The 21,351-nt window shown below is 42.5% G+C and overlaps 1 protein-coding gene across 1 annotated transcript; it reads left to right on the forward strand.

Moving 5' to 3' along the window:
• Window positions 1–1,309: 1,309 nt before the first annotated feature.
• LOC133126739 (tripartite motif-containing protein 16-like) lies at window positions 1,310–20,002 on the forward strand. Its single transcript, XM_061239075.1, has 8 exons — window positions 1,310–1,342; window positions 13,715–13,738; window positions 16,124–16,684; window positions 18,087–18,182; window positions 18,423–18,656; window positions 18,794–18,953; window positions 19,125–19,175; window positions 19,473–20,002. Exons 1-8 carry the CDS (start codon window positions 1,310–1,312, stop codon window positions 20,000–20,002), a joined length of 1,689 nt encoding a protein of 562 aa, XP_061095059.1.
• Window positions 20,003–21,351: the final 1,349 nt, after the last annotated feature.

Here is a 21,351-nt window from a genome sequence, read left to right on the forward strand (position 1 = left end):
CCAAGCACCAACAGAATAAAGGAAAGCATAAGGTCTGGAAGTCAAGGTGAGAGTGGAAGAGAGTTAAGTAGAAAAATCAGAAAGTGAAATAGAAAGTTAAATGTAGAGTTATAAATATAATAGTGAGTTAAAAAGACAGTTGAGTTGTGAGTGTTAAATAGGGAGTTAGATAGAGAGTATTAAATAGAGAGTTTGATAGAGTGTTAAATTAAGAGTTCAATAGAGAGTGTTAAATAGAGTTAGATAGAGTATTAACTAGAGAGTTTGATAAAGTGTTAAATAGAGAGAGAGATAGAGTGTTAAATAGGGAGTGAAATAGAGAGCGTTAAATAAAGAGTGTTAAATAAGGAGTTAAATAGAGAGCGTTAAATAGAGAGTGTTAAATAGAGACTTAGGTAAAGAGTGTTGAATAGGGAGTTTGATAGAGAGTGTTAAATAAAGAATTAGACAGAGTTAAATAGGGCAAAACACTCAGCACAGGTGTGGCTCAATTCAAGAACTCTCTTCCCAACTCCCCCCCACTTGCCTCCTCCTCAGGAGCCCAGGAGCACCTGACTAAACCAGGCAAGTAGAGAGAGCTTTAACGGTGAAACACATCCATGCCCAGGACCACATCTTAGACATTACTCTTAGCATTCATGAGATCAAGCACCCACTGTAACAGATCTATCCTTCTTCATTATTGGCATTTGGCAGACGCTCTTATCCAGAGTGACGTACAGTTGACAAGACTAAACAGGAGACAATCCTCCCCTGGAGCAATGCAGGGTTAAGGGCCTTGCTCAAGGGCCCAACGGCTGTGCAGATCTGATTGTGGCTACACTGGGATTCAAACCACCAACCTTGCCTGTCCCAGTCATTTACCTAAACCACTACGCTACAGGCCACCCTGTCAACACCAGGATGACACCAGGTGCCATGCATTTGCTGTGGCCATTCTTCTAAAGGGTCAAGCCAAATTTCATTATCATGACCACAGTTTACTCTGACTGCCCTGACATTATACAATCAGGCTACTTGCAAGTTTGATGGTGTGCTAAAAATACGTGAGCTTAAGTAGGGCTAGAAAACAGTGCCATTTTGGGATATGCTATAGGCTAACACTATAACATGATGGTTAGCTAATTTATTTGCTCAGAACAATGTTCTCAGCACAACCCCCCCCCACTTTGTAATAGGTTAAAAGGGTACGAAAAGTGTGCAAAAACAAAAACCTAAAAAAAGACAAACAAAAAAAAATACACAAAACATTTTGAAGTCCACGCATGAGCTGACATTCCTTTTTTGAAGGTCAATTCCGTAGTTCCTCATGCGAGAATCCGTCTGCCACAGAAACACAATCGTAGGGGCCCAACTCTTGCTGTCCTCCACTGCTGTCTGTGCAGAGCGCTGTTAGGAGACACAGAGAGAGGAGGGCTGTACATTTTAACTAGGCCTTTCACTCAGCTCTTACTGGGACCCCAGACAGCCTGTTCCCCACAGTGTGGCTCAGTGGGATTGAGGCCCACAGGGCTGGAAAGTGGCCCAACACTGGGCTCCTCACTGGCTGACTGGAGGAGAGCCCTGACTGAGCCCTGAAATGGCTCTTCCAGCAGCCAGCTGTTGTCTTCTCCTCTGATCAGTACCCACCTTGAGTGAGTGCTTTTTTAAATTTTATGTGAAATAAAATATATTTTTTACATTTTTAAACATACTAAATCAGCACTTAATTGTGCGACATGCAGGTAAGCTTGTCTATTACAACTATCTTTCAATTAATAAAAAAAAAAACTCAGGTAAACAATTATGCAATCTTGAATTGAACACACAGAAAATAACCAGGGAACACAATGACACCTGAAGGTCAGTGCGTAGAAGTGTACTGGTCTTATATATGAGCAGAACGTTTAAACGTTGATTCCCATTCAGGGAGTGAATATGGGGGGTGAGGAGGGGTGAACAGAGCTGTCACACAAAGGGCTGACTTGGGTTCACTTCCTGCTCTGTCACTGTGCATTACGTTCATCATTGCACAGCTAATGCTGAATTAAATTACTACCTTTTTACAACGCTGTGTCACTTCCTGGTTTACAGGACGAGTTTGGTTGTGATTGTTGCTGCTAAAGGTGGCACACTCCGTTTAAGGTTAAGGGACCAAGGACCTTTTCCACACCTTTCATTAAATAAATTAATATAATAATAATAATAATAATAATAATAATAATAATAATAAATAATAATAATAAGTAGTTTTACAAACGTGTTTTGTGGGTTCTCCTTGTTGAAAATTACATGACCTGAAACGTATGCAGTAATAGAGGAAATTGGGAAGGGAGCAAATACTTTTTAACGGCACTGTAGAAAACAAATGAAATAAAACGCAAGCAAAGAATTATACATCACTGTGAAAAAGCATGAAGATTTTTTGTTACTGTTTTAAGTTGTTACCTTTTTCTTATTCCTTCTTGTTGCAGCTGAGACTGTATCATGGCCTCTGTGTTCATCCATCACACACAGCAGATTGAAGCACTGCTGATCGGTACAGCAGTGAATTAACAGCAGTTTGTCATGATGAGAGCAAATATTCTCCTGCAGGTTTCCAGTGGCTTTGACCAGTTTGTGCTTCTTAAAGGGGGGATATTTATAGTGAGGCTTCAGGTGAGTTTCACAGTAAGAGGCCAGACATACCAGGCAGGACTTGATGGCTTTGCGCTTTCTCCCAGTGCAGACATCACACAGTACTCTCTCATCTCCAGGTCCAGTGTAACAGTGAGCAGGAGGAGCAACTTGGAGTCCTGTCTTCAATTTCTCCACCACTTCAGCCAGCATGGTGCTTTTTCTTAAAACAGGCCTTGGGGTGAAGGTCTCTCTGCACTGGGGACAGCTGTAGACACCAGTATCATCACCCTGATCCCAGTAGCCCTTAATACAGCCCATACAGTAACTGTGTCCACAGGGAATAGTCACCGGATTCTTCAGTAGATCCAGACAGATCGCACAGCTGAACTGGTCCTGATCCAAAAGACCTGCAGCCTGTGCCATTTCACTGCTCAAAGTGACAGAGATTAGTTTTAGTGCAGAATGTAATGAAGTTTCTCTGAATCCGTGTGAGAAAGAGCAGGAGGTATTTCCTGATTCTGAGCACAGCCACGTAGATACTGGCTTCTGCTCACACAAACAAACAAACACAGAGTTTTGTTTTCTCTGGAACTGCGCGACAGAGAGAGTGGGAGTGACTCCCTGGCTCTCCCCATAGCTGCAGGAGGAGTGGTGCTGGACTGAGGCCAGGTTGAGCAGAGCAGTGAGTGTAGAAAGAAATATGTGATCTGTCTGGTCATACCTGGGGCGTCGTGCCAAGAAGTGGTCACTGGGGGTGTTCCAGACCAGGCTGGACAAGCTGCCAGATCCTATTGAGCTATTAGACAGGAGGGTGACTCGAGTGGTAGGAAAAAAAGAGAGCATTGCTGGGCTGAATGGCCTGTTCTTCCCATTATGTTATGTTATGATGAATGTTCTCTACAAACACACAAAGGACAAACAACAGCAGCTAGACAATAATCATATGCTCGTAAAGCACAATCATTTACTCTTTGGGTACTAATAAGTACCTTTGGCAACCAAAAGTTGTGTACTTCGGGCTCTGGGTGTTTTTATTTATTTATTTGTTTTATGTACCTACACGATATCACTCCACTTGTGCCTCTTAGACTGGCTTTTTCATCATTTGTTTGAGAAAGTTCCTGCCAATCACGTCGCAGGAGCTGGCCGGTCCTACCTGTTCCATACCTGGGGCAACCTTTTGGAATGTTGGCAGAGGGAGACAGTGAGGCAGGAATTTATTTATTTATTTATTTATTTAAAAGGTGCCTTCTCTATGGTCTGAGACACAGAGAGAAGGCTTTGTGTTGGCTGGGAACTGGAGGTTCTGTACTTATGGGCTTCTGAAGAGCGTCTGCTGAATGTCTACAATGTGATGTGATGTAACGGGCCACGGGGGATAACCCATCCGTGTGGGAGAATCAGCACACGTCTCTCCAGGGTCAGGAAAGTGTTAAATGCATTTCTACAAAATACACATTTTTTATAACATTGTACATGTTTTTTCCAATCAGGTTCTGTTTTCATCAGACAAAAAAAAAAAGAGAAAAAAAAGCAGGCCACAGGGCATAATGAAGCACTTGCACATCTTATCGAATAAAGAAATTAAATTCAGAAAATAATCAGCACCCAGTCGATTGCTACCCAGTTCACTTTAATAAAAATTATGTTTTACAGGCATATAATGTGTTTTCAGCATTTTACAGTAACCTAAAAATAAAATATTGTTACAATTGATGAGAAGTTAATTGTTGATTATGTTACTAAATTACCTTAGAGTATTAAATTACCTTATTTCCTTGAAAGTATACATGATATGATGTCTGCGCGTATTGTATTAGCTATGCTATGACTCAATATATGAGAGAAAATAAGAATTAAAAACCCTAAATTCGATAAATTCAAGCTTGAGTGGAGATATGATTAGATTAGAGCTCAGAATTCATTCTGATCCACTGGAGCCCTGTCGTTAAACACAAAGCATTTACTTCATCCCTTTTGGGAGGTTCTCGTGCAGGTTACAGGCTAAACAATCAGTACTATAAGCACAACTTTCACAGGCTAAAGAGCGTGTATAATGCGCAAGTCAGAGTATTCAGGCAGTGGCACAATTATGGCTATTTTGACCCCATACTCCACCACACTGGATTTGAAATGAAATAATGAATGTGAGGTTAAAATGCATACTGTCAGCATTAATTGGAAGGTATTTGTTTTCATCCCTATTGGGTGATACTGTAGGAATTTAGGAATTTTTTTATACACGCAGCCCTTTTTATACATAGCTTCCCCATTTTTGGTGACCAAAAGTAATTGGCAGATCAAGTGTCTTGGTATCATTAACTCGTACACAGGAAACATAAAAGAACTAGGTGGAGAGTTATGGTGTGAAATTTTCAGCAGGAGCCGCCAGAGACGTATCGGTGCCAGTAAAGCTGGGGTGGCCTGTAGCGTAGTGGTTAAGGTAAACGACTGGGACACGCAAGGTCGGTGGTTCTAATCCCGGTGCAGCCACAATAAGATCCGCACAGCCGTTGGGCCCTTGAGCAAGGCCCTTAACCCTGCATCGCTACAAAAGGATCGTCTCCTGCTTAGTCTAATCAACTGTAATGTAAGGTAAAGCATTACGTGAAAACCATCAGAGGCAAAATGGTGAGCTCAGCGATAGCAAGCGACCAGGCGGACCATGGAAGACCAATGTACAAGGAATAATCAACTGAAAAAACCTCCCTTTTCACCTCCCGCGCCTGTTTTCCAGTTTTACAGAACATCCAACACCAACCCCAAACCCAGGGTAGAGGGGCTGAGTGAATTTCTGACTCATCACAGATCACACAGTCTTATCGAGGATTGAAGACCCAAACCAAACCCAGGATAGAGGGGCTGAGTGAACGTGGTCTGGACCCTGCGCAGGAGGATCATTGTGTCAGAGACGCTGTAGAAGGACAGAGTTCCTGCCCTGTGATCCAGGTACACTCCTATTCTGGAGGGAGGGACAGGGATTTCAATGAGTTTATTATTGTGACTGAAATTGCGACTGGAGGGAGAGCAGCGCAAAGCCCAGGACTTGTTATTACCTCCCAGAACACAAGCATTATCCTGCCCTTTCCTGCTGATCTCTTTATATGCCACTGCAATAGAGACATAGTCATTCCCACTCCACTCAGCCTCCCAGTAACAGCGTTCAGACAGACCCTCTCTGCACAGCACCTGGTTATACATTTTGAATCTCTGTGCATCAATAGTACGTGGCTGCATCTTCTTAAAACTTTGAGACATGTAATGAGCATTAGAGTGGTAACGGTTTGCTCTGCGGTACTGGGCCAGACTGGGGTGTCTGGGATCTTGATCCTGGCAGTCAAATCTCTCTGGATGATCAGGATAAAACTGGATATCTCCCTTAGAGGTCACCACCCTGTACCCCTCAGACAGACGGAGGTGTTCATTCACTGTGTTGGGGTCCAGTGTGAGCTGACAGAAATCTGATGGAGAAGAAGGATAAGATGAGGAGTGAGGAGGCAGAAAACATCCATCCATCCATCCATCCATCCCTTATCTTAACCCGCTTATCCTGAACAGGGTCACAGGGGGGCTGGAGCCTATCCCAGCAGACATTGGGCAAAAGGCAGGAATACACCCTGGACAGGTCACCAGTCCATTGCAGGGCACACACACCATTCACTCACACACTCATACCCACAGGCAATTTAGACTCTCCAATCAGCCTAACCAAAGTGTCTTTAGACTGTGGGAGGAAACCGACGTACCCAGAGGAAACCCACGCAGACAGGGGGAGAACATGCAAACTCCACACAGAAAGGCCTCAAATCCCACATTGCTCCAGGATTGCCTCATGCTTAGAAAATGGTAAATGGTTGGCATTTTTAAAGCGCCTTCATCCAAAGCGCTGTACAATTGATGCTTCTCATTCACCCATTCATACACACACTCACACACTGACGGCGATTGGTTGCCATGCAGGACACCGACCAACTCGTCAGCAGCATTTGGGGGTTAGGTGTCTTGCTCAGGGACACTTCGGGGGATGCCTGAGCCATGTCGCTTAGTCTAATCAACCACAAGTTGCTGTGCATAAAAGCATCAGCTAAATAATTGGAATGTGTGTGTGTCAGCTGAGAGTTTCAGAGTGAACACACACTGGAAGAAATCCTCTCTGGTCCTGGGCTCTACAGAAGAAGAGAGAGAAAAGGACAAAAATAAAGTTATGGGAATGAGGAATTCTGGGTTTCAAATATTCATGTGTGTGTGTGTATGTGTGCATTTGTGTGTGTGTGTGTGTGTGTGGACTTCCTTACGAGTCTTTGGATCAGTGCTACCCACTGCACCATCCATGCTGCCCTGCAGAAAACATCCCCTTAAAATAATGATTGGTTTAAATTTGTTTTAAATAATTTTCCTTGATCAGCTATAGGGTTAATTCATAAAGTACTGAACACCATCAGGTGTACCCAGTTCTCCTCAATTGGGTAAAATGTGAAATAAAACTCTTCGGCTAATTGCGCAAACATTGTGCACATTTCAATCAATGTTTCACAAAATGTAGGATACATGTAGCTCTTTGTTTTCTGCACTTGGTAGTTATCAGCGTAGTTAAATGTTTTTCGTCTTAACGTTTAATTGAATTACATCATGCAGATGTCGTAGGACGAAGGGTGCTTACTGGGTAGTGAGTAAAACATTTTTCTAAATTGAAATTATTACTTTATCTTCCAAATATGGCGTTAAGAAATAAGATGCGTGTTTTACCTGCCAATGGATTATTCAGATCATTGACAAACTAATCAAGGAAAATGATTGAAAACCAGGCAAGATGAATAATTAGTCTAAAGGGAATGGTTTCTGCCTCCTGCTATTATTGCATATTTGTCAAATTGAATGTCAGGTCTTTCGACAAAATGAAATTTTAGACAAAGGTAATCAGAGTAAACAAAAAGCAGATTTAAAAATTATTATAACACCCATGTTACCTCTGTTAAAAAGTGATTGTTCCCAAAAACTGGTTTGCATACTTATAGCCTCAACCATTGCAGCCCTTCCTAGGAAGAAATCCTCTCTGGTCCTGGGCTCTACAGTATGGACTTCTTTCACTGGAGGGAGGGAGAGAGGGAGAGGGGGAGAGGGGGAGAGAGAGAGAGAGAGAGAGACAGACAGAGAGAGAGAGAGAGAGAGAGAGAGAGAGAGAGAGAGAGAGAGAGAGAGAGAGAGAGAGAGAGAGAGGTGAGCCCAAAATGTTGAGATTTATTTTACTGCCAGAGTTAGTGTCTCAAATTAAACGCGAGAATACTACTTCTCTCACATAGATTTTGTTTGCTTTCAAAAAACTGTTAGAACGCACGCAAACACTCTGTGTTTGGATTGTATGTGAATGCATTAAAAGAGCAGAGCAGCACTGACATTTTTGTGCAAGGGTAAATTTGAGGGGTGTGCACATTTTTACATGAGAAAGGGAAATCGGTGAGAAGGATGAAGGAACCATTTTACATTATTACATTATTGGCATTTGGCTGATGCTCTTAGCAGTCCTCCCCTGGAGCAGTGCAGGGTTAAGGGCCTTGCTCATGGGCCCAACGGCCCAATGTTTTCTTGCATTTCATTAGTCTGCTCTCGACAAATGGCAGTAAAATAACAGAAGAGATTAAAACAATGAGGATAATGTCTACACCAAGATGGATTTCAAATATTCTATTATACTTAATAAAATATTATTTTATAATCTAACATATTACAACTCCACTGTACCTGACCACTGAATTTTTGAATAAAACTGGAAACTTTACCAACCTGATTCAGAAATTGTGACCAGTTCCACCTTGAAGACATTCTCCAGTCGCTCTTTCAGTACAGAGACATATTTCCTCACAGCCTCAAAAGAGATGTGTGGACTGACAGTGATGCTGGGTAAGTCTCCAGGTCCAGGAGGGGCACAGAGAGACTGACAGCTCTGCAGACAGACAGACACAGACACAGAAAGACTGACAGCTCTGCAGACAGACAGACAGACAGAGGACAGTCTCAGTACAGATTCCTGTGCAGATACCAGGAGCAGATCTTTGTAAATGAGGAACACACCTCACCATGTATGTACAGTGTACATGTGCAGACTGTCAGAGAGCCAGTGATGTTACCTGGAGGAAATGGATGTGATCCTCTGTGTGTGAAAGCTGCTCCAGCTCAGCGTCTCTCCTCCTCAGCTCAGCAATCTCCTGCTCCAGTCGCTCCAGGAGTCCTTCAGCCCGACTCACTTCAGCCTTCTCCTGATCTCTGATCAGCTCTTTCACCTCAGAGCACCTTCTCTCAATGGAGCGGATCATCTCAGTAAAGATCCTCTCACTGTCCTCCACTGCTGCCTGTGCAGAGCTCTGTTAGGAGACACAGAGCGAGGAGGGCTGTACATTTTAACTGGGCCTTTCACTCAGCTCTTACTGGGACCCCAGACAGCCTGTTCCCCACAGTGTAGTTCAGTGGGATTGAGCCCCACAGGGCTGGAAAGTGGCCCAACACTGGGCTCCTCACTGGCTGATTGGAGGAGAGCCCTGACTGAGCCCTGAAATGGCTCTTCCAGCAGCCAGCTGTTGTCTTCTCCTCTGGTCAGTACCCACCTTGAGTGACTGCACAGCCTGTCTCAGATCCTGCAGCTCCTTCTCTCTCTCCTGGATTCTCTGTTGGAATATTCTCTGTGTCGCCCCCAGCTGCTTCTGTGGACAGATTATGTTTTCAGATTTCATAAATCATTAGTGTCAAACCTTTCGGCTATTCATATTCAAAACATAAATTAAATAATGTGTTTGTGTGTAAACAGAGCTGGCCTTATGGGCAAAGCTTATAAGGGTGAACTGCCTACTCACCTGTGTGTGTGTGTGTGTGTGAAGAACAATGAAAGAAAAAAAAAAAGTAGTAATTGTTTGTATTATATAAGCCAACATATGTGTTCCAAGGCTTTTTAATCATTTCTGTCACTCCAGGGTCTTGCATCAGAAAACAACCAAAACAGTGTCATATATCACAGAAATAATTAAATATTCATATCATGATGGGCCCGTTTCACAGACACACAAGTATAGTCCTGGACCAAATTCAGTTTTATATGGAGAATTTCCATTCTAATTAGAATTTAATTAAGGACAAGATTTCATCTGTGACTGTGAAACTGGTCCCATTAGCAGGCCAAAATTTAAAAACAAAACTGTGCCAAATATGAAACTATATACAAGTAAGAAACCATATACAATTAGCTTAACTATACAAATATTAAACTATATACATGTAACAAACGATATACTAGATAAGTTTAACTACAGTACTGTGCAGAAGTCTTAGGCACCCTATATATATATATATATATATATATATATATATATATATATATAATGTGCGTTTTTTTTGTGTGTGTTAGTATAAAAGAACACATTTGAGACTTCCAAATATTCATTTTCCAAAAGATTTACTTTTACAGAGACATTTTTGTATTTAATTTAAAAAAGTAACATTACTGTAAGCAATTGACTACTCTTTACATCAAAACTTGATCAAGGCTGTCTGAGATCAGAAGCAAGGAGCCAACCAAAGTCTGCAGAAGACCTGTGGCAACTTCTCCAACATGCTTCGAACAACCTCCCCGCTGATTGTCTTATAGAAGTGCAGGACAGCGTTGGCTATCTCAGAGAAGTTATGCAGTTTTAACACCGAAGGTTGGTCACAAAAAATATTGATTTGATTCAGTTTTTAACTTTTATGCCAAATTACTAAAATGTAAAGTAAAATATATAAGTTAATTTAGGACCTTTCATTGATTTCTTTTTGAAAGAATCTTATCTATACATAATTTTAAACAGGTGCCTAAGACTTTTGCACAGTACTATATACAAATATATGTGCAAAAGTGGTATACCCGCATATACAGTACAATATTGAACAATATGGCATCCCAGTCAAAAGCACACTGCAAAATAGCCCAATCTGCAGGCTCAATAACACCGCTCTTCTGCAAAGGGATGAGCAACGCAGCACTGTTCAGTTTCTGACTGTTAACAAATGTCTTGCCTGCTTTGTCCGTTATTTAAATAACTGTCTAATTCCCCATGAAAGCAAAACTAGACAGTTTGTCACGTATTCTTCTATCGACCATATAATAGCACAGCGGGACAAGTGAGAAAAGATAAACAGTCTTGTCTGAGTTGATAATCTTGTCAAACTAACAGAATAAATGCAAATGTAATGAGATTAGCAGTGGGAACAGCGCCAAATTACTTACAGTATCGAGGCAAAAAGGACAAGCCATTGGAGGGGTCTGCCGGCGGTATCGTCTACACCCATCACAGTTTCCAAGAGACAAAACCTGTGTATAAAGATGTATCTGCGTTAGAGCCGGAGTCACACTTCAGAGTGACACACCACCACCACTCTGCCCCCTACTGGCTGTCCAGAGTGCTGCAGCTTCCAGAGTTAGATATACTTACTTACATACTTACTTCTTTTACCTTAAATTATATTTTAAAAATATATTTTGGGTCCGCAAGTTCTGAGCCTTCAAATCTACAGGGTAAACATGCACCTTCGTTCTACCCTCACCAAGGATACGTCGCTGAAGTCTAAATGATTTAATTTTGTAAGACACATTTTGACCTGATATCTCTTTAGGCGCCGGCCGTAGCTGCAAACTGCACATTAATCTAAACCATTTCACCATGGGAAGCTACAGTGATATGTACAGCCATGTATAAAACTAAGCCAGGGGTAGACGAAATGTTTTAGATTTAGCACTTTTTAAATGATACTTGGTCATCAACGATACCTTAATAATGATCTCAATCCTAGCCTTCAAGATGGAAACCGTTTTTCCACGCTTTCCTACAGTTCACTCTGAACTTTTCACGACTGTAGCCAACTGCAACGAATGACTTAATGCGATATAAGCGGAGGCATAACGTACAAAAATCGCCCCATCCGCAGCCACATACAATTTCACAGTTAAATAAACGGATTTCTGATGCAGTACCTTTATGAAAGCGAATCAACCGTTGTCCGTCCGGAACGCAGCCCTACACAGTCGGTTAGTTAGCTAACCGGATAATTCTGAAGGAACGGAACATGAAAGGAAAACTAAATTTGACTTTGAGAAATATGCATTTAACATTATATCACGAGCGAGTCGAGGATTCAGCACACACAAAAAACAATACGAAAAGTGCGTACGATTTCAAGACACGGGAATTTAAACAGCGGAAACGTTACAATGACACTTACTCTTTTAAACAAGGTGTTATATAAGTATCTTTATTATCTCACTCTTTGCACTGTATAAAACAATACGCCTCGCATCCTCGTGCACGTATTTGCTTTACTTTATTAATATACTCATTGTTTCACAATAGTTGGTCAGGATGACTGTAAAGTGTTTTACTTCAATTTGTTGCACCTATATTGTTTAGGATTTTTCTAATAGAAAAATAAATGTTAAAAAACTAGGTATAACACATATTTTGCTTTATCCAATGAAACATTTTTTCATTGTCCGTCAAATTCGTCCAGGTGGACTGTATCACAAAGAAGGGTTACCTGGACAACGGCACCGAGTAAATGCTTCATATTCCCGGGTCAGATTTTTTCACATGAAGAGATGTTGAGTCCGCTGTCCAATGTTGCATATTACAGTCCTCGCAAAATTTCCCCAAAGAAGAAATCTCCACACACTTCTTGGCTTCTCTCAGGACTGTGTAAATGTCACTTCTTGGCATCTCTCAGGACTGCGTAAATGTGCTCTTCTGACCCCAGTGCTGGTACAGGTGTGGAACTGTGAAAATTGTCCTCTCTGACCCCAGTGTTGGTAGATGTGTAGAACTGTGTTTTGAAGTGTAATATGAGTGTATGCTTTTGCTGGTTGTGTTCATGAAGAGATAAAGAAGAAGATAAAAGTAGTACAGTTAATTTAGCTGATACTTTTAACCACAATGATTGCAGTTGCTTGATTAGACTAAGCAGGAAGCAATCCCCTGTGGAGAAATGTGGTATTAAGGGCCTTGTTCAAGGGCCTGAAAGTGGCACATATCTTATTGTGGCTACACTTGGGCTTGAAGCAACATTTCACACCTAACTTCACCCAGTCTGGCACCTCAGCCACAAGGCTACAGGCACCTCAGCCACTAGGCTACAGGCACCTTAGCCACTAGGCTACAGGCTGGCCAATAGGCTCTTGGCTGTCCCTTTCGGTTCTTCAGAGGAAGTAGAGTGTACAAGACGTGTAAGTTCTGTCTTGCTGACATCTGTGGTTTATCCACCTGCCCTCACCACAAGTGCACTTTTGAACTGCCTGTAGCAGGTTTGTGACAAGCGTGTGGAAGCGCAACAAAATTGAGCATTAGTGACACTTCCTCCTTTCAACAAAGCGTTGTATAAATATTGCAAATCAATACTGTGTCCCGATTTGAACCATATAAATAATGCCCCTCATGATCTGCCGTCTCACCCTCATGCTCCTGTCCAATTATTCAGCTACAAACTGTCCACACAGTGCAGTGAAAATGTATTTGGCCCCTATCTGATTTCCTCAATGTTTGCATATTCATCACGCTGAATGGTTTCAGCTCTTAAGACAAAGTATATTGTTTCATTGCTTTAATGAAAAAACTTATCAAACGTCCATGTCACCCCTGTGAAAATGTAATTGCCCCCTTCAATTTTACAACTGGTTTCACAACATAGCTGCAATAATTGGAACCAAACACTTTGATATTGATATCAGTCTTTTCGCGGTGGAGGAATGTTAACCATTCTTCCGCTTTAATAATACTACTAATTGGTAGGTTTTTGAACATGAACTGGTTCTGTTTTTCAGGCTCTACTACACCACTACGACTCTTTTTCAGTCAATTTGATGTGGAATTACTGTTGCGTTTTGGATTAGCCTCTTGTTACATTTCCCAATTACACTTCAGTTCATGGACAGATGACCAGACATTCTGCTTACTAATTTTCCGGTCCAGAGCAGAATTCGTGGCCCCTTCAACAATGGCAAATTACCCAGGTAACAAAGCGTCCCCACGCCATCACACTACCATCACCATGTTTGACTTTTGGTGTGACGTTCTCACTGTAAAATTACATTTAGGGCATTTGGCAGGCAGAGGCTCTTATCCAGAGCAACGTGCAGATGATTAGACTAAGCAGGAGACAATCCTCCCCTGGAGCGATGCAGGGTTAGGGGCCTTGCTCAAGGGCCCAACGGCTGTGCGGATCTCATTGTGGCTACACTGGGGCTTCAACCACCAACCTTCCGGGTCCCAGTTATGTACCTTAGCTAGTTGGCTGCAGGCTGCCCCAATAATGACTATTAATGTATTCAAGATCATGCAAGTTATTGTCTAAAACTTACTGGTCTTATAAGTGAAGCACTTTAGATTTAGGCTTTACATTAATTATACTAATTTAGTTTACCACATATAACACAGATGGAACTTTGCATCTCCCATCTTCCTCTCCCATTATATTCAGTATCAGAGCTGCCAGTGCATACCTGATTCTCAGTCCTTTCTGCTGCAGCAAATTTGAAATAGGGCAACCCAAACAGCCACCGACAACGATTTATGAACAATTGTATTATTTGTTCGGTGCTGCGTTTCCCGAAGCCTTCTTAATGCTACGTCGTTCATAAGTTTCAGCGTGTTTCCCGAAATGTACTGAGCTAAGTACACCTTCTGTACGTCGTACTTTCGTTAGGTTGGTCTGGACCACTCTTAGCTATACCTTATCGACGTTGTGAACTCACTCCGCTAGTGGGCACCACTGTTACAAAATCAGCTGTTGCTCTTAGTTACAACTCAATCTGTTCAGCAATGTCTACACAAATAATTCTACAGCTGTAGTTGGCTAATAATATAACTAAAATACCACTTTAAAGGGACTGTTTTCATGCAAAGAATAAAATTGTACATTACGAAGGATGCATGTTGCACTTCATTGAACATTTTCCGGCATAGCTTATGTTGTTTTCGTGTTTTGCTTGTTGGTGCGCTTTTATTGAAAACGTCAGGTAATCAGAGATAATAGTTAATTACACCAGTAATGTGATGGTGCTTCTGGCAAATCAACCCTGATTGCAAAGTCATTTAAGGCACCATGACAAACATATTAAAGTAACGTGAATAAAACATGACATGCCAAAGAAGTATTGCTAGGTGGTGTAGCGGGAGGACGTGTGATACCGCAATCTGATATCACAAACTGTACTATATGTAATTTGGTGAAAATGATGTATATACGGTTGGATAATTTAGTTTGTAAGTTTTAAATTATATTAATAAGTTCCCACCGGTCGTGATGAATGCAATATTTTTAAGTATTCCTGCATTGTTTTATTCATAAAGAACACTATTTTCTCTCATAACGCAGTCAAGCAGTCACTGCATGGAGCGAAGAAAGGTCGATGGAGCTAGTGACGTCACACGTAGACGCAGATAGAGGAGGTGTATAGTGGAGCAGGAGGTGCAGATAGAGGAGGTGTAGAGTGGAACAGGAGGTGCAGATAGAGGAGGTGTAGAGTGGAACAGGAGGTGCAGATAGAGGAGGTGTAGAGTGGAACAGGAGGTGCAGATAGAGGAGGTGTAGAGTGGAACAGGAGGTGCAGATAGAGGTCCCTTGTCCTCCTCACGCCAGGCCTTGAGTCGAGGCTCAAGTGCTGAGCCACTTCCAGTAGCAACAAACCATAACATAGATGTGATTATAATCATATGATCCAACGCCACACCTCCTGAGCTATGGGCAGAACCAGGGAGTCCCTCCCACTCTCTGTCATGCAGTTTCAGAGAAACTAGTCTGTGTCAGTCTGAGCAGAGAAATGGCTGAAGGTGGAGGTTTACTGGATCAGGACCAGTTCAGCTTTTCGATCTGTCTGGATCTATTGGCAATTTTGTCATTATTGAGATAGACTTACCGAAACGTGCGTCGGCGCCCATGGAAATGAATCGTATCGTGAAGGAATCCGCACGGAAAAGACGTTATTCATTTAGCTCGGAACAGCGCCGCGATATCAACGTGCGGCCAATAATATATTACATCCGAAGTGTTAAGAACTTCCGTTGAGAATGAATGGGAAAAGTTAAGGGAAGTTAAGTACTATCGGCGGCGCGCGCGCGGCCGTGCCGGGTCCCAAGCGCGCCCGGCGGCCGTCACGCAGTTTCAGAGAAAACGAAACTTAACTCTCCATGTCAGTGCGCGCAGTAAAATAGCAGAATATAGCTCAGAATCAGGAAATACCTCCTGCACTTTCTTACGCAGATTCAGAGAAACTACACGATATCTAATCACTGTCACTTTAAGCTATAAAACGACTTTAGTAAGGTATACCTTTCGAGTCTTCGTAAAACGCTAAGAGACACCGTTATCGGGAAACGCAGGAAACCCAAGAGCATTACCCTGGGGTTTGACTGTCAGGCTATTTTTCTTCGTCGCGACACAGATCAATTCAACACGCCTGCAGCTGTGGGCAGTACCAAGGAGTGAAATGGCTGAAGGTGGAGGTTTACTGGATCAGGACCAGTTGAGCTGTTCGATCTGTCTGGATCTACTGAAGGATCCGATGACTATTCCCTGTGGACACAGTTACTGTATTGGCTGTATTAAGGGCTGCTGGGATCAGGATGATCATACTGGTGTCTACAGCTGTCCCCAGTGCAGAGAGACCTTCACCCCAAGGCCTGTTTTAAGAAAAAACACCATGCTGGCTGAAGTGGTGGAGAAACTGAAGAAGACAGGACTCCAAGCTGCTCCTCCTGCTCACTGTTACGCTGGACCTGGAGACGTGGCATGTGATATCTGCACTGGGAGAAAGCGCAAAGCCATCAAGTCCTGTCTGGTGTGTCTGGCCTCTTACTGTGAAACTCACCTCAAACTTCACAATGAGCTTCACCCAGGAAACGCACATATTGTCATCAATGCTACTGGACACCTGCAGGACAATATTTGCCGTCAGCATAAAAAACTGTTGGAGATTTACTGTCGTACTGATCAGCAATGTATCTGTTATCTGTGTACAATGGATGAACACAGAGGCCATGATACAGTCTCAGCTGCAGCAGAAAGGACTGAGAAACAGGTAAGGACTGGATCTCTTCACTGGCAGCTCTGCTAGTGCTATAATGGTGGAGGAACTGAGTAAACTGGGAACAGTGGGATTTCCGTGATTTAAAACAAATCACATCATTATGTTGTAGCCTTCACTCAGTGAGCACTTTATTAGGTATTTATTAGACTTAGTTTTTAGACTTCTACTGCTGTAGCCTATCTACTTAGAGTTATGATGAACTGTGTGCAGAGATGCCCTTCTGCATACCTCTGTTGTAATGTGTGGTTATTTGTGTTATTGTCACCTTACTGTCAGCTTTGACCAGTCTGGCCCTTCTCGCTGACGTCTCATTGACAAGGCATTTCTGTCTGCAGAATTTAGTTTTTTGCAGCATTCTTTTCAAACTCTAGACACTAGTGTGTGTGAAAGTCCCAGGAGATCAGCAGTTTAGAGATACTTAAATCACCCTGTCTGCCAACAACAATCATTCCACGGTCAAATTATTTATGTTTTCCCCCATTCTGATGGTTGATGTGAAAATTAAGTGAAGCTCCTGACCCGTATCTACAAGATTGTATGCATTGCACTGCTGCCACACAATTGGCTGATTAGATCATCGCATAAAGTAGGTGTGATAAAGTAAAAATGTTCCTGGTGAAGTGCTTGGTGAGTGTCTATGGTAAAAATAAAACAAACAATTTTAACATATTCACTTGAAAGGTGTTTCATGAGTCTTCACTGAAAACATTTCACCAACAGTAAAGTCATTTACAGGTCTGAAGTCCACAGTGATAAAGCAGTAGGAGCAGGAAGTGAACCCAAGTCAGCTCTGTGTGACAGCTCTGTTCACCCCCCTCACCCCCTTATTCACTCCCTGAAAGGGAATCAACCTTTGCTTAAATGGCCAGTACAAGTCTACACAGACCTGCCAGATTTTTTCTTTTTGTGTTTAGATTTAAACATGATGACATGATTCAACAAATGCAGGCTTTGCTCAAGGGCCCAACGGCTGTGCAGATCTTATCGTGGCTACACCGGGATTAGAACCACTGACCTTGCGTGTCCCAGTCATTTACCTTAACCACTACGCTACAGCATATGTTGGCTTATACAATACAAGCAATTACTTTTTTTTTTTTTCACACACACACACACACACACACACGCAAACTGTTTGATGGATCATTCATAGCGATGAACCTGTTCTGAAACAATTAGCCATGGCTTGAAGGAAAAGGCAGACTAAACTTATGAGTTAAAATCCGGAAAATTGTTCAAAATATGCTTAGGTCAGGCAGTTCACCATTATAAGCTTTACCCATAAGCCCAGCTCTGTTTACACACATTATTTAATTTATTTTTTGAATATGAAAAGCTGAAAGGTTTGACACTGTAATGATTTATGAAATCTGAAAACATAATCTGTCCACAGAAGCAGCTGGGTGAATTCCAGAGTGAATTCCAGCAGGGAATCCAGGAGAGAGAGAAGGAGCTGCAGGATCTGAGACAGGCTGTGCAGTCACTCAAGGTGGGTACTGACCAGAGGAGAAGACAACAGCTGGCTGCTGGAAGAGCCATTTCAGGGATCAGTCAGGGCTCTCCTCCAGTCAGCCAGTGAGGAGCCCAGTGTTGGGCCACTTTCCAGCCCTGTGGGGCTCAATCCCACTGAGCCACACTGTGGGGAACAGGCTGTCTGGGGTCCCAGTAAGAGCTGAGTGAAAGGCCTAGTTAAAATGTACAGCCCTCCTCTCTCTGTGTCTCCTAACAGAGCTCTGCACAGGCAGCAGTGGAGGACAGTGAGAGGATCTTTACTGAGATGATCCGCTCCATTGAGAGAAGGTGCTCTGAGGTGAAAGAGCTGATCAGAGATCAGGAGAAGGCTGAAGTGAGTCGGGCTGAAGGACTCCTGGAGCGACTGGAGCAGGAGATTGCTGAGCTGAGGAGGAGAGACACTGAGCTGGAGCAGCTTTCACACACAGAGGATCACATCCATTTCCTCCAGGTAACATCACTGGCTCTCTGACAGTCTGCACTATGTACACTGTACATACAGGGTGAGGTGTGTCATTTACAAAGATCTGCTCCTGGCACCTGCAAAGGAATATTGACTGAGACTGTTCTTTGTCTGTCTGTCTGCAGAGCTGTCAGTCTGTCTGTGCCCCTCCTGGACCTGGAGACTTACCCAGCATCACTGTCAGTCCACACGTCTCTTTTGAGGCTGTGAGGAAATCTGTCTCTGAGCTGAAAGAGCGACTGGAGGACGTCTTCAAGGTGGAACTGGTCAAAATCTCGGAATCAGGTTGTGCAAAATCCTTCTTTGACTGTTTTTATCCATGCAAAGGGCAGATCAAATTGAATGAATATACAGTTATTGTCTGTTAAACTGTCAGCACTCAATAGTATTTGAAACCCAGAATTCCCTATTCCCATAACTTTATTTTTGTTCTTTTCTCTCTCTCTGTCCCTGCAGTGAAAGAAGTTCCATCTGCAGAGCCCAGGACCAGAGAGGATTTCTTACAGTGTGAGTGCTCACTCTGAAACTCTCAGCTGAGATAAACACACACACACACACACACAATCAGTCTGAATAAATAAAATGACATTTTAAAAGTACTGTATAACAAAAATTAAAAATATCCTACTCATTGAAAAATATTGTCATTACAAGGGTCTGTTTCCACTGAAACGATCAGAAACACACAATCACACCAACATGGAGATGAACAGAAACTTAAATCACTCTGTATAGTCTTGGCAAAAACAGGGAATTACTGATGGACCTGTCCTCATGTAACATCTCATCCTTCTCCTCCATCAGATTCCTGTCAGCTCACACTGGACCCCAACACAGCGTATAACCTGTTCCGTCTGTCTGAGGGGAACAGAGAGGTGACCCGTGTGAGAGAGATCCAGTCATACCCTGATCATCCAGAAAGATTTGACTACTGGTTACAGGTGCTGTGCAGAGAGGGTCTGTCTGGACGCTGTTACTGGGAGGCTGAGTGGAGTGGAGATGGTGTGGTTCATATAGCAGTGTCATATAAAGACATCAGCAGGAAAGGAAAGGGTGATGACTCTCGTTTGGGATTTAATAACAAGTCCTGGAGATTGTCCACTCCCTCCAGTCACTATTTCTGGCACAATAAAGAGAGCACTGAAATTCCTGTTCCCTCTACCTCCAGAATAGGAGTGTACCTGGATCACAGGGCAGGAACTCTGTCCTTCTACAGCGTCTCTGACACCATGACCCTCCTGCACAGAGTCCAGACCACATTCACTCAGCCCCTCTACCCTGGGTTTGGGATTTATAGTCATGGATCCTCTGTAAAACTCAGTGATCTGGGATGAGTGAGAGAAAATCAAAGCCAGTGGTGATAAAAAAGGGAAACACAAGATATTTTATAAAACTGAAATTTAATGATGGAATTCAAATTCATGTAATTAAATTAAATGCAAAAATCCTGTATTCTTTCATAAACCTTCATTCTTCATGTTCGCAGTGTTAAAGGCAGTAGCAAGCATTCTTATGAGTTTATTTGTGTTTTCATAACCTGAATTTATAAGGTAATTTTCTATATGTTAGACTTTTAAAAAGACTAAATTCCTGAGCGTGTTTTTTTTCAGTGATGTGCAGATTCTCTGTAGAATGACTAAAGTTTGGGTTTAGAACCTAAAGATTAATTTGATTGAAAAATGGTTCACGAGTAGCATCAAAATGGCAATTGTTTTATTCGATGAGGACTGTATTATCATGTGTTTGACTCAGTTCATCTTCAACTGTATAATTGTTCACTTGCACTCATGGAGGAAATAAAAGTGTTTCAATGCGTGACAAGCTCTAAGACTCTGTTCCCAGATGTGTGAGTTCACAGGAATCTGATGGAGGTTATGATTGAGGACAGGTGCATTCATGTGAATTTCTGATTGTTTCTGAACAATGATGGCATCAGAGAATAGGTAATATAAACATGATTAGTTAATATGATCTAATATTTAACTAATATAAGTAGTTTTATATACGAAGCACTTCATGAACCGCAGGTTGAAGATTCTCCACTAGGGGGGGCTATTAGTGCAGGTGTGACATGTCACTGACTTTGCGTGTCCTTTGAGAGTAATTAATTCAGAGGAAACCCATGCAAACACGGGGAGAACATGCAAGTTCCACACAGGGAGGCCCGGCCGACGGGGATCCAAACCCAGGACCTCCTTGCTGTGAGGCAGCAGTGCTAACCACTGCACTGTCTGTATGCACTTTAAGTTCATTTCCCTTTTGTCCCCCACACTTCCACACAGATTTCAGTCTCAACACTTTTCCAAAATTATTCACACAATTTTCTACCACAGACTGATTCCATTAATTACACCAGTGGTTAATAACCATTCAGACTGATTCCATTAATTAATCTTTTCATTAGCGCTTGTGAATTGGTTGCCATCTCTCATCAAGAGGGGAGAAGAATCCTGCAGTTTTAAGCCTTTTTGCGTTTCATATTGCACAGATTTCTGTCGTTGCAGTTTTGTCTTCAGTGTCTGTAGTTTTGAGGAGCGGGATGTAGTTTCAGCAGGTTTGTGTAAACTCTGGAGAAAAAAAGCCAACGCTGGCCTGTTGCTGCTTCATTCCTGTCAGTTGCCCCAGATCCAGGGCCTCTGTTCAGCAAATCTGCACGGGCTTCTCAGAGAACAGCTGCTGTGGA

Source organism: Conger conger, chromosome 4 (genome assembly GCF_963514075.1).
Source record: "Conger conger chromosome 4, fConCon1.1, whole genome shotgun sequence".
NCBI lineage: Eukaryota > Metazoa > Chordata > Actinopteri > Anguilliformes > Congridae > Conger > Conger conger.